This window comes from Microtus oregoni, unplaced genomic scaffold, assembly GCF_018167655.1.
Source record: "Microtus oregoni isolate MIOR12 unplaced genomic scaffold, Mior012 000041F_ref0000270, whole genome shotgun sequence".
Lineage (NCBI taxonomy): Eukaryota > Metazoa > Chordata > Mammalia > Rodentia > Cricetidae > Microtus > Microtus oregoni.
The window spans coordinates 18,458,235-18,479,556 of NW_024543208.1; the positions used below are offsets into that span (position 1 = coordinate 18,458,235).

Consider the following 21,322-nt stretch of genomic DNA (forward strand, 5'->3'; position numbering starts at 1 on the left):
ACCTAGGCCCCACCTCCTCTCTTTCAGAGCCTGCTAATAATGGCAACATATGAATCCACCAAGCATCAGGCCATTGATGAGATCTGAGCCCACCTGATGTCTCTGGACACACCTCACAGACACACCCTCACAGGCACACCCAGATGCAAGCTCTGATAATTCCCTAGGTGTTTCTAGGCAAATATGTGTGTGTGGTCACAATCAGAGCCATCACACTCAAGAAAGAACTCTTATTTTGAACAATGAATTTTCATATTTTCTTGGTCCTGATGACTAAAAAAGAGAAACACTTTTCCCATTTTGTTGACTAAAAGAAAGGATTTCACTTAATTTTATTTCATGAAGATACTTTGGCACTGATTTACAGGGTAGACGCAAGTATTTGAGCAGCCGTTTCTCCAAAGGAAATATAAATAGCCAACAGCACAGGAAGGAGAACATGGGGACTTCACTAAGTGTGATGGCTTAGTGAGAAAGGCTTCTATGGGCTCATATTTGAATACTTAAGTCCCCTGTTGCCACAACTATTTGGGGAGGCTTAGGAGGTATGACCTTGTTGGAGGTGTGGCCCTCGGGGTGAGCTTTGAGGTCTCTTTTGACTTGGGCTATTTCCCAGTGTGCCTCTTTGCATCTTGGATCCTGAAAGAGCTCTCAGCTACTCTAGCTGTGCCTCTGCCCAGCCATCATGCACTCCAAACCCCCTGAAACTGGAAACCTAATTAAACGCTTCATTTGATAAGCTGCCTTGGTCATGGTGTTTTGTCACAGCAATAAAAAAGTAGTTACATAGACACTATGCATTAAAGGGATGCAAGTCGAAATCAGTGAAGCCTTAGGAAGCTGCACGTGGTGGGTAGACATGCTTTTCGGACGATCAAAAGTAGATCCTATACAATAAAACATCCAGGGGCAAGAAGATGGTTATGTTGGTAAAAATATTTCCAAAGCAAACCTGACAGCCTGAATTTCCAGATTCCACAGAACTGGCTGCTACTCATTAACCTCTGCATCTTCACTGTGACACTCCTGTACCCACTCATTGGATATACAAAAACAACTTCACTGTGACACTCCTGTACCCACACATCAAACATACAAAACAGTCAAAGTACGTTTTAGCCCTACTAGGACAGTTATAAAAAATACATATTTTGGGGGGCTAGAGAGATGGCTCAGTGGTTAAGAACACTGGCTACTCTTTCAGAGGTCCTGAGTTCCAATTCCCACAACACATGGCTTTATGACCATCTATAATGAGATCTGGTGCCGTCTTCTGGCATGCAGGCAGAATACTGTATACATAATAAATAAATAAAAAAAACTTGTAAAAACCAAAATAACAAGATGGCAAAGACTCAAAAAAAAAAAAAGGTAGCCTTTTGCACAGTTGATGTGGAAAACAGCAAAATAGGAAATTCTATTGCATTTCCTTGAAAATATTAAATAGAATTGTATGATCTAGCAATTCCATTTCAGGATATATGCCCAAAAGAATTCAAAGCAGCTTCTCAGATATTTGTACCTCCAGATTCATAAACATTATTATCCACAATGCTCAAAATATAGACGGGATATTATCCAGCCACAAGAAAGAATGGAATCCTAATACATGCTCTGATGTGAAGTTTAAAGATATGATGCTAAATGATATAAGCTAGTCAGAAAGGACCAATGATTCCATTTCTATGAGGCTTAGTACAGTCAAATCCATGGGAATTAAACAATGAGTGTGGCGGGGCTGTTGGGTGGGGGAATGGCAAAGTGTTTGATGGCAGAGTCTACACAGGCTGGCTGATAGGAAAAGTTCTGGACATGGATAGTAGTGAGTCACAATATGAAGGTATTTACTACTACACGGTGTGAAAATGGTTATGATGGTGAATTTTCTGTTTTGTGTATTTTACAATGAAAACATCTGGTTTGATAATGATGCAGAGACTGAATCTTTTTTTTTTTTTTTAAGTCTTGGCTCATCACTGGTGTTTGTCCTTCCGGCTGTTGCAACAAGTTCTGTAGAGTGTGTAGCTCCTCTTTCACAGTTTTGGAGGAAGGAAAGTGAGAGGCCACGGTGCCAGCAGATAAGTGTTCTGGTGAAGTCTTAACTCCTGGTTCAGAGGTGGCTCCTATATGATCCATCACTTGGTGTAAGAGTCAAGGCAGCTGTCTTGGCTTCTTGAGACAGGGTTTCCTGGAACTCAGGCTGTCTTCAAACTCACCAAGTAGCTGAGGATGGCCTTGAACTCTTGATCCTCCTCTAAGTCTAGGATTACAGGCTTGCCCCACCACCTGGTTCATAGCCCCCTTAGACATTTTTTTAGCCTTTATATTTTCTGTGTATGGGTTTTTTGCCTGGGTGCCATGCCTAAGGAAGCCAGAAAGTGCTGGAAGCCCATAGGCTGGTGTTACAGATGTATGAGCTATGTGGGTGGTGAAAATCTCATTCTGGTCCCCTGGAAGAGCAGTCAGAACCATCTCTACAGCCTTCTGCTTTTAAGAGACTCTAACATCATCCATACAGGTCATGTATATGCCGTAACTATTTTCATAACCATTAGTCACACCTATTAGCCAATCACTGGTGATTAGGGTCCAACATAGGAATTTAGAGGGAAACTTAAACATTCAGACCATAGTGATCAATTTTTCTCTGCCCCCAACAAATACAGAATTCAAAAAGCTTAACTAACCTCTATGCATTTGGGGGTCATAAGTTATCAAATAATCAGCCGAGCAGTGGTGGTGCACGCCTTTAATTCCAGTACTTAGGTGGCAGAGGCAGGAAGATCTCTGTGAGTTTGAAGCTAACCTGGTCAACAGAGCAAGTTCCAGGACAGCCAGTACTGTTACACAGAGAAACACTGTCTTGAAAAAAAAAAGTTATTGAATAGTCTTAACTTGTAACTTGCCAATCACTAATATTAGATATAAAAGTCCGGTTGAATTTACTTTTTGTTTTTGTTTGTTTTTGTTTTGATTTTTCAAGAAAGGGTTTCTCTATATAGCCCTGGCTGTCCTGAAACTCCCTCTGTAGACCCTGCTGGCCTCAAAACTCATGGCAATCCACCTGCCTCTGGCTCCTGAGTGCTGTGATTAAAGGTGTCTGCTAGAATGACTGGCATTTAGTTTTAGGTTTTATAACTGAAAATTTTAATGTATTAGTAAAAATGAAATTTTTATGGATAGGGTCTATTATCAACTTCACAACAAGCAGACATAAATATCAGTTCTCTCTGCCCTCTGATGCTGTCCCATCCAATGGAAGATTCTAAGGATTCTACATCCCTAGGGCCAGAAATGGGAACTTAATATGTTTTTAGTAACAACTAGCCGGATGATCCACCAAAAACTGATTAATGTATTCTGCCAAATAGTGGTAGGTCATTAAAAGGCTAACCAAAGAGCCATGCTTTTAAACACTCATCATGAAGGGCGCAGGAGTGGTGGTGGTGGGATGTCTCCGTGGTTAGAAGCATTTGTCAGAAGGCCTGAATTCAGTTCCCAGAACTTACAGCTGGTGCTTACAATGGCCTATATCTCCAGCACCACAGGATCCAGAGTCTCCTAGCCACTGAACGGCACCCCCAACACATGTTCATACAAATATACTAAAACAGGAAATCCCCATGCATACTGTTCCCTGTTTTCTCCTGAGGGCACCAAAGGGGGCAAATGTAACACAACAACAGCTTAAAAAAAAGAAAACCAGCAAATTTGAATCCTGACACTGTCACAAAGAAGCCCAAGCTAACCTCTTGGAGGTAAGAACACATGGTCTTCTAGGCTGTGTGCCACTTGGCTACCTCTCCACTACAGACCCAGCCTGGAAGAGCAGGGTCTGCAGCTGATACCAGCCCACACATCTGACCCACAAAATCGAGAAATAGGTGACTTATTTGGAGGTAGTTCACAATGCAATGAGAGCTGACATCATAATCCCTGACTTCTGGTCAACAGGAAATGTGCCCAGCTTTGTGATATACCTTGATAGTGGTTTGCTCATATATAAGCTGATATAACGTTCAGTAATTTAAAATCTGTTTCTTTTTAAAGATTAATGACTTTGGGTAAGTTTTCTTTTTATCCCTTTTATTTAAAATGGATTCTTTTCTCACATAATATATCCCAATTACAGTTTTCTTTACCTCTGCTCTTCCCAGTTCCTCCCTGCCTTCCCTCCCATCCAGATCCATTCATTCCCTTTCTGTCTCTCATTAGAAAAGAATAGGCTTCTAAGAGATAATAGTAACATACAACAAAATAAAATACAATCAGATAAAAACTCTCACATCTAAGTTGGACAAGACAAACAAATGGAAAGAAAAGAGTCCGAGAGAAGACGTAAGAATCAAAGACCCACTAACTGGAAGCCATAATGTCTACACAGAGGACCTGGTGCCGGCCTGTGCAGGCCCTGTGCTTGCCGCTTCAGTCTCTGTGAGTTCATGTGAGCTTTGCTCATGTTGATTAGGGGGCCTTGTTTTCTCAGTGTCCTCCATCCCCTCTGCTCTTTCTGCCTCACCTTCTGAGAGTGTTCCCTTAGCCCTGAGGGGAGGGATTTGATGGAGACATCTCATTCAGGGCTGACTGTTCCAAAATCTCTAACTTTCTGACTTTGCATAAGTTTCTGATATGACTGTTTTTACTTACTAATATGGAACCCCACTCACTATAACTTACATATATTTTAAAATTTTATTCAGAGGTTCATATTCTATGAACATTACTAATTCATTCTTAGTCAAAGATCAGTGGTGTACACCTGCTTTATCTGGCATTTAAAAATTGCCAGTTCCTCCTTATGTTCATTTACCCTTGGGAGTTCAGCCAGAAGCCATTCCCATCTTAGATTTCTACAAGGTGATGCAGATAGCCTTATGGTGCATTTGATTATAGCCTGTCAGAATACACTAGCAAAAAAAAATATATTATTTCTTAATTTTCTCTTGGGGCTGGAGAGGTGGCCCAGCAGTTCAGAGAACTTGCTGCTCTTCCCTCTTCCAGAAGACTCGGGTTTGGTGCCCAGCACCTACTTAGGGTGGCTCAAATTCCAGGGGTCTGATGCACTTCCCTGAACTCTTGCCTCTGTGGGCAAGAGTACATACACGGTGCACATACTTACACTCAGGCCCCCCACACACACATAAAATAAAATATATACTAAACTGTTGTGAGAGAACTGTTAGAGCTCAACAGTGACTACCTGGAAAGAGACATTTTAAAGCAGAGCACACTAGTCTTAGACCCATGGGCTTATTATACCCAGTTTTTGCTCCTTTGTATCATGAGATGCTAAAATCACTGAGTTCTTCAGAGATGCTGTGATACAGAGGGTCAGTGTACAAACAGAAGTTATCCCCATGTGGGGTGATGCCAAATCCTAGCTCTAATGAGTACTCGCTTTGTGAGCAAGTTAGTTAATTATCTCTGGTGCCTCCATCTCCCCGTTTGCCATTATCAGCAGTATCTGTGGGATTGGTGATGATATGCCTAGTACTTCTCACTTAGTCATGTGGCACAAGGCACAATGTCCCATGAACATCAATTACCATTAAAAAGCAAAAAGCTTGGGACTGGAGAGATAGCTCAGTGGTTAAGAACACTTAGGGATGTTAAAGAGGAGCCAGGTTCAGTTTCCAGCATCCTGGGGCTGGAGAGATGGCTCAGAGGTTAAGAGCATTGCCTGCTCTTCCAAAGGTCCTGGGTTCAATTCCCGGCAACCACATGGTCGCTCACAACCATCTGTAATGACATCTAGTGCCCTCTTCTGGCCTGCAGACATACAGAGTATTGTACACATAATAAATAAATATTTTAAAAAAAGATGATTTCAGTTTCCAGCATCCACATGGTGGCTCACAGCAATTCCTATACTTCAGTTCTGGGGGAACTGTGTTCTCTTCTTGCTGTGAGCACTGCAAGAACAGGGAGCACAAACACACATGCAAGCAAAACACCCACATAAATTTAAAAATCTTAAAAGTTTTCAAAAATGAGAAACACATTTGTTTTTAAATAGTTGCCTAAAATAATTCACGTATATACTAGTCTATTAGAATTAAATGTTAGGGGTTATTTTAAGTCTCTGACTTCATCTTCCATGTGAAATCTGTAACACGAGTAATAAAAATCCAGAGGCAGATATAGGGGTTTAACCTATATCTGAAAATCAGATCAGAAAAGCAAAGCAGCCAAGTCACTAGAGAGCTCTTACTAACTCTATGAATCTTCAGACTGGAAACAAAAAGTGATCCTGCCTCTATAAATCCTCAGATTGAGACTGAGAGTGAGACCTGTTTCCTGTTTTATGTTCCTCTCTAGTGCTGTACTATGCTTAAAGGCGTGCACCACCACCTCCTGGCCTCTATGGCCAACTAGTGTGGCTGCTGGGATTAAAAGTATGTGCCACCACTGTCTGGCCTTTATCTAAAGTATCTACATTTGAATCAGATAGCAAAATATTGTCCATGTCACAGTAAACTACAGATTCAGGAAATTGCTGACTTACAAAATATTGGCACAGGGTGGGGCTATTTAACATTCCCTGTGAGAGAATCTTTCTGATATCTCGTAGCAGGCTGAGAATTATTACAAGTAGGCACTGTGAAGGCAATTTTTTCTCTGTCCTTTTCTTGTAAAGGTATAGTGAAGAAACAATCTTTTAAATCAATAACTATAAGAGGCCATCATTTAGGAAGGCAAAGGAATCCCACACTGTAGAGCTCATTGGCTGAATCACCTTATTAACAGCTTTTAAATCTTTTACCATTCTTCATTTTCCAGATTTCTTTTTAACAACAAATATAGGAGAATTCCAAGGGCTGGTTGGTTCTTCAATATGCTGAGCATCAAGTTGCTCCTGTACCAGCTGTTCCAAAGCCTGCAGTTTCTCTATTGTTAAAGGCCATTACTTAACCCATACAGGTTTGTCTGTCAACCATTTTAAAGGTAGAGCTCTTGGTGCCTTTGAAATATCAGCAGCTCTTGCGCTCTGTTCTTGTACAATTTATTGTTCTTTATAATATCTTGTAATATTTTCCCCCAGAAACATATGTTAATTTATGGTTTGTTTCTAAGATTGGGGGAATGTTAATCTGAGTATTCCATTGCTGCAACAAATCATGGCCACATAAATTCATTGCTATGTTAGCCACTTATGGCTGTAATATTTCTCCCTGTCCTTCTGGCCTATAAATCTGACCCATCTCATGCTCTGCTTTACCTGAGATAAAGTTCCAACTCCTAAAAACTGAACTGACATTTACATCCTGAAGAGCCAGTTATCCTGATTGGCATCTAGTCAAGATTCTGATGAAATTATTATTGCATCTGCATCTGTGTCTACCAGATCTTCAATGATAACATCATTTATTCATAATTTTTAATTTTGGTCTTTGTTCATTTATGGAAGTTGGCCAAAATACTTGCTTTATGGTTTCTCCTGAATTTTTGATTTTCTTTTCTATAGCTGTTTTGTTATCCAAAGGAGTACAGCTTTTTAAAAATAGGTATTAGGTTCTTTAATTGCTCTGGGAAGGAATTTCCTCTATGATGGCAGGAAATGACTGAACCGGAGGCCAAATGGGTTTCAGGAAGGCAAAGGATTACTTTAAATATTCCTTGCTGACCTACATTCATTAGTCCAAAGCCTGCCTTTGCCACACCTTCTGCATATCTAAAAACAGCTTTAACCAATTCTATCCAGTCTTTTTAAAAAATATTTATTTATTTATTATGTATACAATATTCTGTCTGTGTGTATGTCTGCAAGCCAGAAGAGGGCACCAGATCTCATTACAGATGGTTGTGAGCCACCAAGTGGTTGCTGGGAATTGAGCTCAGAACCTTTGGAAGAGCAGGCAATGCTCTTAACCACTGAGCCATCTCTCCAGCCCCTTCTATCCAGTCTTTGGGATAATTCTATTACAAACTGACCACGAGTTTAACATCTGCTTCACAAAAGGTGAATGCATGCCATATGAGACTATTGCTTCTTGAATTGCCTTAAATCTAACATTTGCAGAGGAGACCAGTGAGCTGTAACAGAGTCTCTGCGATTTGGCAATTCCTATAAAGTTACTGGATATATTAAGTTTGCTTGTCTGAAAACCTTAGGCTGTTCATTTCTATTCTTACAATGCAATGCTGAAATTGGTTCTCCATTAAATTCCTCTGTCTGGATTTGAATATCTCGGTGATCTGTTTTATTAGGTTTTTCTAAGGCTTGTATCTTTGCACTCAGATTAACAACTATTTTAGTGATAAGACAAAAATGATAAAACTGCTAATGTTCACAACTGACATTACATAAATCCTATCTAAATTAGATATCTTCTCATTTAATCATTTGTCGGCTCCAGCAAGAATCAGCTGGGAGTATCTGGGTAGGGCCACGAGGATTAAGGAAATGACAGATTGCAAGAAATTGAGACAGAAAACACAGGATAGATTCGGGAAACTGTCAGCTTACTCTGCAGAGCCCAAGGTTATTTCAGAGCTGACTTATACACAAAAGCAGAACAAAGCACAGCACAGTCAGTATCTGACCACAAGACCATTCCTGTCTTGAGTTAGGATTTCCTGTCTACCATGCATTTGCTGCTCACAAGTAGTTTCAGTTTCTATCCCGGTGTTCCTAAGGTTTGGCATCAGCAGTATTCTTTCTACCAGCTAGGGTGTTCTTTTCTCATGGGCAAAATGCTCTTTGCTGTCAGCTTAATCAGAGCTGTCTCACAGCCCTCAAGGATCCTGGAGCAAGCAGAGCAGGCAAGTTTGAACTCAAATGACTTTGAAGTCAGAATGGGCTTCAGATGGAAACTGAGTAGTCACTTGTGGGCCACCACGATCGCTCCATTTTCAAACTGTCGAGCACATTATCATACAGAGACCCAAATACCTCCATTGTAATGGTTTTTTCACACTTTTTAATATGGGGAAAAAAATCTTTCTTTTAACTAATTCTTCCCTTTAAGAATTCCCAGTTGTCTTACCAAATTTACTGATGACATTGTTGAAGATGTGGAGGTTTATTGCTGCTGCATAGAACAATAAAAGCCGGAGGGATAGAGAGAGCAAGAGCTGGCTGGCTGAAAAACCCACACAGGGGATTGTTTGGAAAAAACACATGCTGGGGGGAGCGGGGAGGCTGCCTGAAGGCAGAACCACTAGCCTTAAGTCTAGGACACATGAGTCCTGTGGTCCTGTGGCATTAGGGGCCCAGGTGCTTCTGGAGTTTGGGTGGCAGCTAGAAACTGTTTTAGAGAGGTTACAACAGGAAAATCATAAACTCATTCAGAGACTTGGGGAAAAAGAAAAGAAAGCCTGACCACGTGGGGCTGCAGTCCCACAAACAGTTCTGGCCAGTGCCGGTGGCTAAAACTCTACAGGCAAATGGCTTTTTCGTGAATCCATACCCTAAATGTCGGGTGCCAAATGTAACACGAGTAATAAAAACCCAGAAACAGATATAAGTGTTCAACCTGAAGATCAGAAAAGCAAAGCAGCCAAGTCACTAGAGAGCTCTTACCTCTATGAATCTTCAGACTGGAAACAAAAAAGTGATGCTGCCTCCATAAATCCTCAGTTTGAGACTGAGAGTGAGACCTGTTTCCTTCTGTGTTATATTCCTCTCTAGTGCTGGGCTCAAAGGTGTGCACCACCACTGCCTGGCCTGTATGGCTGACTAGTCTGGCTGTTTCACAGTGATCTTCAGGCAAGTTTTACTTTTTAAAACACAAATATACCAGTATAGAAATCCATATGCCTTTGGGGAAATTTATGATGGAGACTTGGAGTGAAAACATGGGTCTTCTGTTTTGAATAATAACCTCTTCTGTGAAACTTTAAGTAGTTTGCTTCATACGTATCCTGACTTATTTTTTGATGAAATAGCACAATACTTATTACAAATGGAACAATTTCTTTACAGAAAAAGAACCAAACAGTGTAGCTAGGATACCCAACATTGCATCTTAATTCTTATTTTACTTATCTGCTACTCAGAGAGCAATCTAAATTAAATAAAATCACTGCTTTATTCGAAAACAGTGCATGTTTAGGCCGCACACCTTTAATTCCAGCACTTGGAAGGAAGAAGCAAGTGGATCTCTGTGAGTTCGAGGCCAGCCTGGTCTACATAGTGAGTTCTAGGACAGTCAGTGTTACAGAGAGAAACCCTATCACGAAACAAAACAAAACAAAATAGTGCAAGTCAAAATTTTTGGAATTCTTCATTGCAGCGTCATGGGGTGAGTTTCTAGGCTCACTGTTTCTCAAGCTTCCCTTCTTTTTTATTCTTTATTTGCCTTCTATAATCCATCTCTTCCCACCCCCCACCCCCCCACGGCCCAATCTCTACAGAAATCCTTTATTTCTGTCATCCCTCTAAGACGCTTTATAGGCTTTGGCAGCTCTGTCACAGTGTTGAGTAGCATTTGGACATTTATCTTCTCAGCAAACATCGTCTGTAGACTACTGGCTGCAACCAAGACACAAGAGGGAAACATGTACTCTCCAAATTATTTGAACCAGTTTCCTTTGCGTGGGTAACAGCTTTTGTACCGAGAAGATGTTGGCAACAAAAACACAAAATCGGAGCCAAACATTATGGCAGCTGTGTACACTCTCTGGCACCACGCGGACACTCTGGGAGCCTTTCCATAAGTAGGAGCCCCAGGCTTCACTTAGTGTTTGGCTTGTTTCCTACCCTGGGGCGGCAGGATCGGAAAGCGGAGGTTGCAAGAAACTAGTAAAAGTGAGGATCGGGAAGGGAACGAGGATGCTCAGGCGCGCTGGAGAGCAATGCAGACGGCTGGTGCGGGGCTGTAGGCACGGCGAGGAGCGGAGGGGGGAAAACGGAGGGAGCACCTGAGCCGAGAAGTACTCGCGCTTCTGACACCTGCAGCAAAATTTTCCACGAACAGACGCGGTCCCCGGGGGCGGGGGCGGGGCGCGGGAAACTAGCGGGGTCCACCGCGATTGGTCGCGCCCCTTTCCGGCCGCCCCCGCCTCCGGGTGGGCGGGGCGACCCCGCCCCACTGTCACTCAGCCGCAGCTCCCGCCCCCGCCCCCTCGCGTCTCAAGCCCGTGGGGTTCCAGTCCCCTCACGGTCCCGCTACCTGGGCGCGCCCGGTCGGCCGGCAGCTGCGGGCCCGGCGCGGGGCGGCGGCACCGAGGGGGAGGGGGCGGCGGCGTCTGTTGGAGCGGTTCCCGCGCAGGGCCGCCTGCGAGGGCATGAACGCGGGCTGCCCTTGCCTCACGAGCGGCGGCGGGAGCGGCGAGGCGGCGGGGCGCCGCGCACAGGCCACGGCCCGGGGCGGCGCCGGGGGGCAGCGTGCCGGGAGATGAGCCTGTCGTCAGCGGCCCAGGAAGCAGCATGCACCGCGATGCCACCGACAGCAGCGGCGTCCGCCGCGGACCCACGCCCGCCGCAGACCCCGGCCGCGCTGCCCGGGGCTCTGCGGACGGGCGGCGGGCGGCGGACTGCCCTGGCGGGGGCTGGCGGGGCCCCGCGGCCGTGGCCGCCCTGGCCGCGCTGGCGCTGTGCTGCCTGGTCCCGGGTTGGGGACCGGCGGCAGGCGTGGGGCCGGGCGCCTTGTTGCTGCGCCTCAGTCTGTACCTGAGCGGCGCCGCGGCCGCCTGGCTGCTGGGGACACTGATCGCGCTCGTCTGCTGGAGCCCGCGCGCCCGGCCGCCGGACTTCGCCTCTTCCTGGAGCCGCCTGGCCGCGGCCGTCCGCTGTCCGCTGCGGGTGAGTACCGGTCTCGGCTTCGTCGCGTGCCCGCGGCCTCGCGCGCGCGCCGACCCTGGTGTGTTTTGGGGGGGGGGGGCGGGGTGGCCCTCCCGCAGCCGAAGCCCGCGGAAGATTGGGCGGTGCGGGCTTGGCCACGCGCGGTGTGTTTACTCATCCCCCGCCCCAATCCTCCACCACAGCCCGGAGCACCTAGTGATCCAGGCTGGTCTCCGATGTTGGGGTGCAGTTAGTGAGTGCTGAGAAAAATCGTGTACACTGCACCCACAGGTCGCCGGCGTCGCACTCAGCACTGGCAAATCATGTTTGGGTCTTCGATCCATGGTAGTGCTGGCGAGATAACTTTATGACGGTTTTCAGACGGGAAAACTTGGTTCGGTAGCTCACCGTCCGGTCCCGTGTACTTGTACCTAGTACCTATAATGTCCAGTCTTCCACCATATTGGTTAAGAAGTAATGCGGCTTAGGTTGATGTCTGATTTAAAAAGGGGGAGAGGTAGGGGTTGGAGATGGACCGCCAGGAACCACTGTGGTTTGCTAAGAGGAAAAGCTGCCCTTAGCGAGGTGTAGGACATCACGGTTGTGGTTATGGGATGCGGGAAAGAACTGCCCTCCTTCGTGTGGATCTCCTCTTTGGCTTACAGTAACCTTTACCTTCCGTCTGTTTATAATAACCCTTTAAAAGATCTCATTTTACTGTAACTTGGCTGATTGATAGCCTCATAAAATGAAATTGCCCTAGGACTTTGGGGCCAGGGGGAAATGGCCGTGGCTCAACTTCATAAAAAGGTTTGTTGGAGTGACTGCTGTCCCCAGGGCTTCTATTTGCTGATGGCGTGAGTCGTTTACTACTTTGTGGAAGAGCTTTCTGCTCTTTAAAATGACTTTCCAGAGCCTTCAGAATGGCATCCTCACTTAGGTTCAGGACACACAGCAGCAGTTCCAAAATTTAGTACTGTCTGTTTTGCTCAAAACCTTTGAGTTAACGGTACATTTTTCATTTGTAACTTGGAGTGGGTGAGTAGACGTGTTCCTCCTTTCACTCTTTCTCCACCTCTAAGAAGAAGTAAGGACCCTAAAACTTCACGTTTGCTTATGGATGTACAAGGCACATCACAGTTGCTAAATAGCACAAGAACTTACACAGAATTCAGTTCACAGTGATTGAACATCTTTTATAAACCGAGTCTTACGTGTTCTGGAAGTTTGGATTGAATTAGAAAGCCACATAAGAGTCCTGTTCACGGCAGATTATATTCCTGTGGGGGTGGCAGGCCATAGAGAAGTCAACTTAGATAGGAGTTAAGTGTTTATGAAACAAACAAAAAAAGAAGGCAGTAGCTAAGTGTTTGGGAGGGATATAGTAAGGGGAGGGAGTGTGAATGAATGGTGGGGACAGGTCCAAAGGGAAGGAAGTGCCCACGGTGGGGTCAGGTTCAGAGTTGGGATGTTCTTATCCACCTATCAGGGTCCCCAAACCACACCTGAGGATTCCTAAGTCGGTCTTCTGCAAAGTGCACACTTCCGGATCTCCTGGCCCATCTTGCTGGATTGATTTATTTCTGAGTAAGGGGAAATTTGGATTCTCATCCAGAAAAATGATTTTGCAGAACATTTAAGCAACAGTAACAACAACAGAGTAGTACTTGAAAGGTGACAGCAAGCCAGCTTGCATCTGTCTGATTTCAGATGTCAGCAGGGCTGAATTTTAACCCAGCAAAGGGATTACTGGCCAGCCTATTTAAGCTTAAATTCCCGTCAGAGCTTTAAATAAAGAGAATCAGGAAGTCAGCCAGGCAGTGGTGGCACACGCTTTTAATCTCAGCACTTAGGAGGCAGAGGCAGGTGGACCTCAAAGTCCCAGGACAGGTAAGGCTGTTACACAATGAGACCCTGTCTTGAAAAACCAAAACCAAAACAAACAAAGATAATCAGGAAGTTACTTATCACTTAAAATTGAGGTGCGTGTTAGTGACCTAATATTCCATTTTCCTCATGCTGTTTATTCAAGCCCATTGTTCGCTGTATTTACAATTATTGGTGTTTTTTAAACAAACATTCTCTTTTTGAATGGAAAGCTGGGAGGCACAGACTCGTGGCGTGGTGTACGCTATTTGTGAGTTCCGTGGGAGTAGAATGGAAGCTGGACTCCACAGGTCATCTGCCATATGTGGAGGGGGAGGCTGTAGCCGCCAACCAAATGGAGACAGCGTAACAGTAAACACTAGAGAAATTTAGATCCAGAATAAAAAAAGGAACAATCTTTTCCGTATATAGTGCATTTTGAATGTTTCACATATGAGCTAGGAACCTTAAGACTGGTATCTTTCTATTCCACCCTTCCCCCTTTCTTCACCTTTTCCTCTTTGACTTCTGTGGAGATCAAAAAAAAAAAACCAAAACAAACAAACAAAAAACCCTAAACATATTGTTAAAAGTAGATAAAGACTTGTTTTTTTTTTTTTCGAGACAGGGTTTCTCTGTGGCTTTGGAGCCTGTCCTGGAACTAGCTCTGTAGACCAGGGTGGTCTCGAACTCACAGAGATCTGCCTGCCTCTGCCTCGCGAGTGCTGGGATTAAAGGCGTGCGCCACCATTGCCCGGCTTTGTTTTTGTTTTTGGAGACAAGAGCTTGCTAAGAAGGCCGGAGTAACCTTGAACTCTTTTTGTTTTTAGAATACTTTTTAAATGTAGTGTCCGTGTCGCCTGCATGCACGCATGTGCATGGGTAAGTGTTGGTACACGTGCCCATATGAGGCCAATGGCCAACAGCCGATGTCGTCATCATTTGATTGCTATTATCATAACACTGAAAACTGCCCGAGTACTTTGGGGCCAGGGGAATGGCAGTGGCTCAACTTTTTTAAAATGTCACTCTGCTGAAGAGGTAGACTTGGAAAGACCATAAGAGCCAGAGAGGATGGGAACACCAAGGAAATAAGACCTTCTAGACACAAGAGGACTGACACACACTGTGAGCTCACAGAGAAGGTGGCAGCACCCACAGGGCCTGCACTGGCCTAAGCCAGATGGGTCCCCAGTGCCTAGAGGGGAAGTAGACACGAGCCCCCATCCCTAAGCCAGAAGCCACCTCCAGTTGATAACTACTCACAGTGGGGAAGTTAGTTTTCTCCGACCTAGTCTCACTGGCTATACAAGCTACACTTAAGGGCAGGCCTCGTTGCTCAGCAGTAGATTCAACACAAAATGAACTCAATGGTGTTTTGGTAGTTTTTTTTTTTGTCTCACAGTGCTTTGGCCATTTTAAAAATCTCATAGACCATTTGTTTATATATTATGGTTTCTGATTTTGTATGGGTTTCTTGTGTGTGTTTGTGTTACTTATGCCTTTTCTTTAACTCTTTTTCCTGTTTGTTTTGTCTTATTTTGGTTTGTTTGCTTTTTATTGTATCTTGTTATTATCTTAAATGTTCCTTTGTATTTTAAGGAGAAAGAGAGAGAGAGAGAGAGAGAGAGAGAGAGAGAGAGGGAGAGAGAGAGGGAGGATGTGGGTGGGTCAGGAAATGGGGAGGATCTAGGAGAAGCTAGGGAGGGGAAGCCATAAGCAGAATATATTGTATGAAAAAAATCTATATTCAATAAAAGAATATCTTTCTACTTTGTATGTATGGTGTATGCATGTATACATGTGCACATTATGTGTGGCTGCATTGACCCATGTTGAGGCCAGAGGTCAACAGTGGTGTCTTTTTCCACTTTTTTGTTTTTTTTGAGACAGGGTCTTACTGAAACTGGGCCTTTCCATTGGACCTAACCTGGCTGGCTAGTGATCCCTAGGGACCTGCCTGTCTCATCCCCTGCAGGTTCTGTTTTCACAGAGTATATGCACCCAGCAAAGGTGACAGGAATCTAAACTCAACCCTCGAGCTTGCACAGAGTTCTCACACACCTCCTAGCTGACCTCTGACCTCCCTCTGACCTCTGGCCTTGCACTCTTCACCTTGCGGCAGCAGCCTCACCTGTGTTTGATCGTAGGTGTGGACCACCACACCTGGTTTAAAAGTCTTGCCATGCTTCTGGGTGCTTCCTTAGTGTTCTCAGTTGTAAACTCCACGTTGTTAGGATCTATACTTGACACTTTTTGTTATTATCCCCTATACCTAATAGGAGTTGGAGGCTGCTCAAGTGTTTGCTGATGATAATTAGGAAAACTAGGTTTATTTGTGGTCACTAAATTTGTGCTTTTCCTTTCCAGTCCATTTAACCTGTTGGGATTTGAGCATTCCCTAGCCACAGGTGCTGGCTGGACCCTAGCACTTGGTCCAAGCAAGACAACAGCAGGAGAAATGGGGCAAGAACGAACCATTTAAAAGCTTATTGCTACAAGGAAATACAAAACATATCTTCCTGTAGTGTGAGAGAGAAACATAGCTCACATTTTGATGAAATACGGAGATTTCATCAAAAATGTCAGTCAACAATTTTCTTTTCACTTTTTCTGTCACAGACTCTGGATTTTTCTCTTTTGTTAGATACAATTTACTAACTGTTTAAAAAAAACCTCATTGTAAGTTGGACAATTTATAATAGCATAAATGTATAGGGCCCAGAGTTATCAATATGCTTTGTGGACTGTTGTGCTGATGTGATAAAGTAGTTCACCTCCTCTAATGTTTTCTACTTGATTTATACCATGTGAAGATGAATGGGCAATTAATGCAGCTTGAAGGGTAGCATAGCAGCGTCCACAGAAGTCGGGTGTCGTAGCATGTGGGAAACAAGAGGCTGTGGCTGTGTGAAGAAGGCTCTAGTGGAAGACCGGAAAGTTCCTCAGACAGAAAAGTGCAGGAAGTTTGTCAGATGAAGTCAATAAGCATTTCCGAATATTGAAACACAACTCATATTCTGATCTTGTTAAATCGGGTTTTTTGTTTTTTGGGCTTTTTTCTTTGTTTATTTGTTTTTTGTTTTTTTTTTTTGGCCTGCTGAGTTGCTTAGCGCCAGGACATAGTATGCTCTCGGTAGATGTATTTCGATAAGAACAAGTGTCAAGTATTTGATGACATTTTTTTTAAGTTTGAAAGTTCACCCAGCTTCCTAGCAAAGAGGGAGAGCCTTGCAATAGTAGCATTAAGAACCTAAATTACTGTCTTGAGGAGTGCTTGGCTCTGTGACACTGGGAAGATGGCGATAAACAAGAGTACTCCCTGTCCAGCCCTCTCAGGCCCTGTAGCATTGACTGGATGGAAAGGCAGATGTTCAGAGAGACAGTAAGAACATTCACACAGCTATCCACTGCCCTACTTGGCTTGGGTCAGGCTGCTAGGATTCCTAAATGGGTTCTTTTACTAATACAAATGTTCTTTGAGTGAAACAAACTTAATTTAGTTACTTGAGAGGAAAAGGAAAGAAACAGGAATCAGAGAGACTATACATAGCCCTTTGTGGCTTTCCTTTATTATACTAATGTGATAAACAATCCTCAATAATTTGATAACAGATAATGGCATAATATAGTTACTGTCCTGTTCAGAATATTTGTTCACTTTTTAGCTAAGGGAATTTTGAGTCATGGTGACCAGTAGGGGAAAATGTGGCTTTTAAAAAATGACTTTTAAATCTTTGGATCGATATTTGGTTTATTTACAAAATACCAATTAAAAACATTTAAATCATAGAATCCTGCCTAATTCTTTGTGGCATCGGGATACTGCATTTTAAGTTCATGCTGTTCATAATTTCAGGTATACTTTTTATAGGCTATACAGTCACATGATTAGTAAAAGCATATGGAAGAATGAACTGTGTGCATGTGTGTGTGTGTGTGTGTGCGTGTGTGTGTGTGTAGGGAAGCTTTCTTATATAAAGGAAGGCACCGGCAATAGTTTCTATTCATCCTTCCAGATATATTTTAATGTATAAACAAGTACAAATATGTATTCAAGAAGTGTTATCCAACACCTAACATGTCATGGTTTATGAACAGCAATTGCGGATGTAGAAAGATTATTTTCCTCGACTAGGAAGGAACTCTTCTTTAAGATTGATACATATGAAATGAAGTTACACATGAATACTGAATAACTTCAAAGTCGAGTGATATGACACATGGAATATAAAAGGAAATGCCAGTCAAAGGCAGCAAGCATCCTTGGAAGTGAGGAAGCTGTGCTTGAATTCAGCAGCACTGTCTAAAGGGAGCATATACATTCTCATCACTTCTTGAAAGAATCCGGAAAACTGTTTCAGAGACCAAGTAGTGAGACCATTTGAGATTTGAGCTGTCAGTGACTATATCAGGTGAGTCACAGGAACCAAGATTGGAAGATAATCTTGGCTGTGTGGAAGTCCTGAAGTGAGAGTAGAATTGAAGTCTAGTCTGTAGGCCTGGGTAGGCCTGGTAGCTTTTGACACTTCCTGGTACAGGAGTGGTAACATTGGAGGTAAGCTATAGAAATGCCATATACATGTGATTAGCCTTAAAAGGAGAACTACACTGTGGGCTGTCGTGCTAAAACAGTGAGGAGGGTTACTGAAGCTGCGGTGCTCCCCAGTACTGGCTCAGGCCTGTAATCCCAGCACCCCAGGGGCCCAAGCCTCTGGAGCCAGTCTTGAGTGCTTAGTGAGCTCCAGCTAAACCAGCCTGAGATACAGAATGAGTTCTAGGCCAGAAAAAAAAATAATCAAGGCTTTTCTTTGACTTTATTAGATATTACTAGTTATAGTGCAGGTTGATGTAAGAATATTGTCAAGCATTCTGCCATTCCTTTTAGCCAGTATTCAGTACCAAGCAAACTAAGAGTCTCACTGGCTTGGTTAGTTTTGTTGTCAACCTGACTCACCTGGAAAAAAGGAGATTCACTTAAACATCTTCACCAGACTGGCCCGTGGGCATGTCTGGGGCATTTTCTTGCTTGCTAACTGATACAGGAGGGTCCAGCCTGTGGTCAGTGACCTCCCTGGGCAGGTGGACCCTGCTGTATAAGAAAGGCATTTGCCTGTGAGCCTGGAAAGCTAGCCAGCAAGCGGCATTCCTTCATGGGCTCTGCTGCTTCAGCTTCCCTTGATAATAGACCGTAGCTTGTGAACCAGATGAGCCCTTTCCTTCCTCCACGCTGGTTTTGGTTACTGTTTTATCTCAGAAGCAAAGGGTCGGTCAACTAGAACACCCACTGTCTACACTTCAGTATGAAGGTTGAAGTCTGGGGATGTTAGTGTTCTACTATGAACCTTCTCTTAATTCTGGCCATTTCCTGTGTGTTTGTTTCCAACTCTAGAATCTTAAGCAGCTTTCTTGTTTGGGGAGTATGCAGTATGATGTCGCCTTGGTAATTGATGCTGCTAGCTTAAAAATGCTGTAGGGTTCATTTCTAAACTGTATCACATTGGGGTAGGCAGTGTCCTAGATTTTCTTTAAAAATGTATGTTTTCAATTGTACCTAAAAGGTGACTCAGCAAGTCTGCTGCAGAGGGTACAGGCTTCTGAAAATGAATAGTGTCTGCTGAAGGCTGTTAGCATTCAAATGACTGCATAGAAACTTGAGTTTTTGCAACTGGACTTTTAAAAGAGAAATGCAAACTCAACAAGCTTAGTGAACTTAGTGTTGATTGGTTGGATGCAGAGGTCAAGAGCTAGTCTTCCTTAGAGACCTTTTGTATACCCTGAGTGCCAGATCCAAGTCACATCCATGAGTCCTGGGTTACAGTCCCATACTTTAACCAAACATGGTAGAGCTTTCCAGAAAACTTGATGAAGATGGGTGTATTTGGGTAGAATTCTGGGGTCATGTGCTGCATTTGGGAGCTAGGCTTTGGGAGGGTGCCTGATCTTACCCCGGGGCTAGCCTGCACTCATCAGCTCCTTTAGGTAGTAGTAGCCTGTCATTACATGTGTGTTGGCCTGGGGATTTCCTGAATAGCAGGAAACTATATGTGGGAAGATGCATTTGATTTAAAGTGAGGTGCCTCTGGGGCCGAGGAGGAAGTGACTTGGACATTGGTAGAATAAGATGAAGACTTGTTTTCTTTCTTTCTTTTTTAAAATTTTTATTGCTTTGTAAATAATACCATTCAAAATTTCCACTTCCTCCCCTCCTCCCATTTCTCTCCCACTCCCCTACTCACCGTCTCTCCTCCCCCTCCAGTCCTAAGAGAGGACAGGGTACCCTGCCCTGTGGGAAGTCCAAGGCCCTCCCTCCTCCATCCAGGCCTAGGAAGGTGTGCATCCAAACAGACTAGGATCCCCAAAAAACAGTACATGCAGTAGTAACAAATCCCAGTGCCATTATCATTGGCTTCTCAGTCAGCCACATTCAGAGAGTCGGGTTTGATCACATGCTTGTTCCGTTCCAGTCCAGCTGGCTTTGGTGAGCTCTCATTAGATCAGGCACACTGTCTTAGTGGATGGACGCACCCCTCACGGTCCTGACTTCCTTGGTCATGTTCTGCCTCCTTCTGCTCTTCAACTGGACCTTGGGAGCTCAGTCCAGTGCTCCAATGTGGGTCTCTGTCTCTATCTCCAACCATTGCTGGATGAAGGTTCTATGGTGATATTCGAGATATTTATCAGTGTGACTATGGGACAAGGCCAGTTCAGACACCCTCTCCTCATTGCCCAAGGACCTATCTGGGGACATCCTTGTGGACACCTGGGATCCCCTCTAGAGCCAAGTCTCTTGCCAACCCTAAAAGATATTTTGGCTCTCTCAAGATGTCTTCTTCCCTGCTCCCATATCTGCCCTTCCTCCATCTCAACCATCCCACTCCCACATGCTCTCCCCTATCCTTCCTTTCTCCCTTTTCTCTCCCCCTCTCCCCTTCCTCCCACCCCACCCTCATCCCCACCCCCATGCTCCCAACTTTTGCCCTGTGATCTTGTGAAGACTTGTTTTCACAAGTGTTGAACACACCTTTTAGAAAATGAATTTGCAACTTTTGTTTCTTTCATAAGTAGATTGATAACTTTATTTCTCACCTTCCTCTATATGGAATATAATAGCTATAGGCTTTTACGATCTTCTTGTAAGTAGTACCTCACCATCTGATCCTACCCTTACTCCTCCCCCTTCACCCTTACTCCTCCCCCTTCACCCTTACTCCTCCCCCTTCACCCTTACTCCTCCCCTTCACCCTTACTCCTCCTCTTTCACCCTTACTCCTCCCCCTTCACCCTTACTCCTCCCTCTTCACCCTTACTCCTCCTCTTTCACCCTTACTCCTCCCTCTTCACCCTTACTCCTCCCTCTTCACCCTTACTCCACCCCCTTTTCACTCTTACTCTGCCCCCTTCACCCTTGCTCCGCCCCCTTCACCTTGACTGTTTTCCCTTTAGCCATCTACATTTCTGTGAGTTAGTTTCTCAGTTTCTTGCTTGATACAGAGCCCAAGGAAAGGGCATTTCTTGGTGCTCCACTGTCTCCCTTCCCTAGTGCTACAGATGGGGTTAATTCTGGAGACAGAGGTGGCTTCTTCTCCTTCTCTTCCTCTTCTTCATCTTCCTTTTTCTTCTTCCCTCCTTCCTTCTTCTTTTCTTTTTTTTCCCCCAAGCTATTTTTAAGGCTTGATAGGAGGTAGGAAGGTTGTCCTGTTTCTTTCACTCAGTAGCCTGAGACCCCCT

General features: G+C 44.2%; 1 protein-coding gene across 2 annotated transcripts in view; it reads left to right on the top strand.

Moving 5' to 3' along the window:
• The first annotated feature begins 11,093 nt into the window (after positions 1-11,093).
• Snx25 (sorting nexin 25) overlaps positions 11,094-21,322 on the top strand; it is a 110,527-nt gene continuing 100,298 nt past the window's right edge. Inside the window, exon 1 of one of the 2 annotated variants that reach the window (XM_041632493.1) lies at positions 11,094-11,746. In XM_041632493.1, the coding sequence (XP_041488427.1) occupies positions 11,372-11,746 (375 nt within the window). In that variant the 5' untranslated portion in view covers positions 11,094-11,371. The remainder of the gene's footprint in view (positions 11,747-21,322) is intronic. The other variant, XM_041632492.1, reaches the window with a different exon arrangement.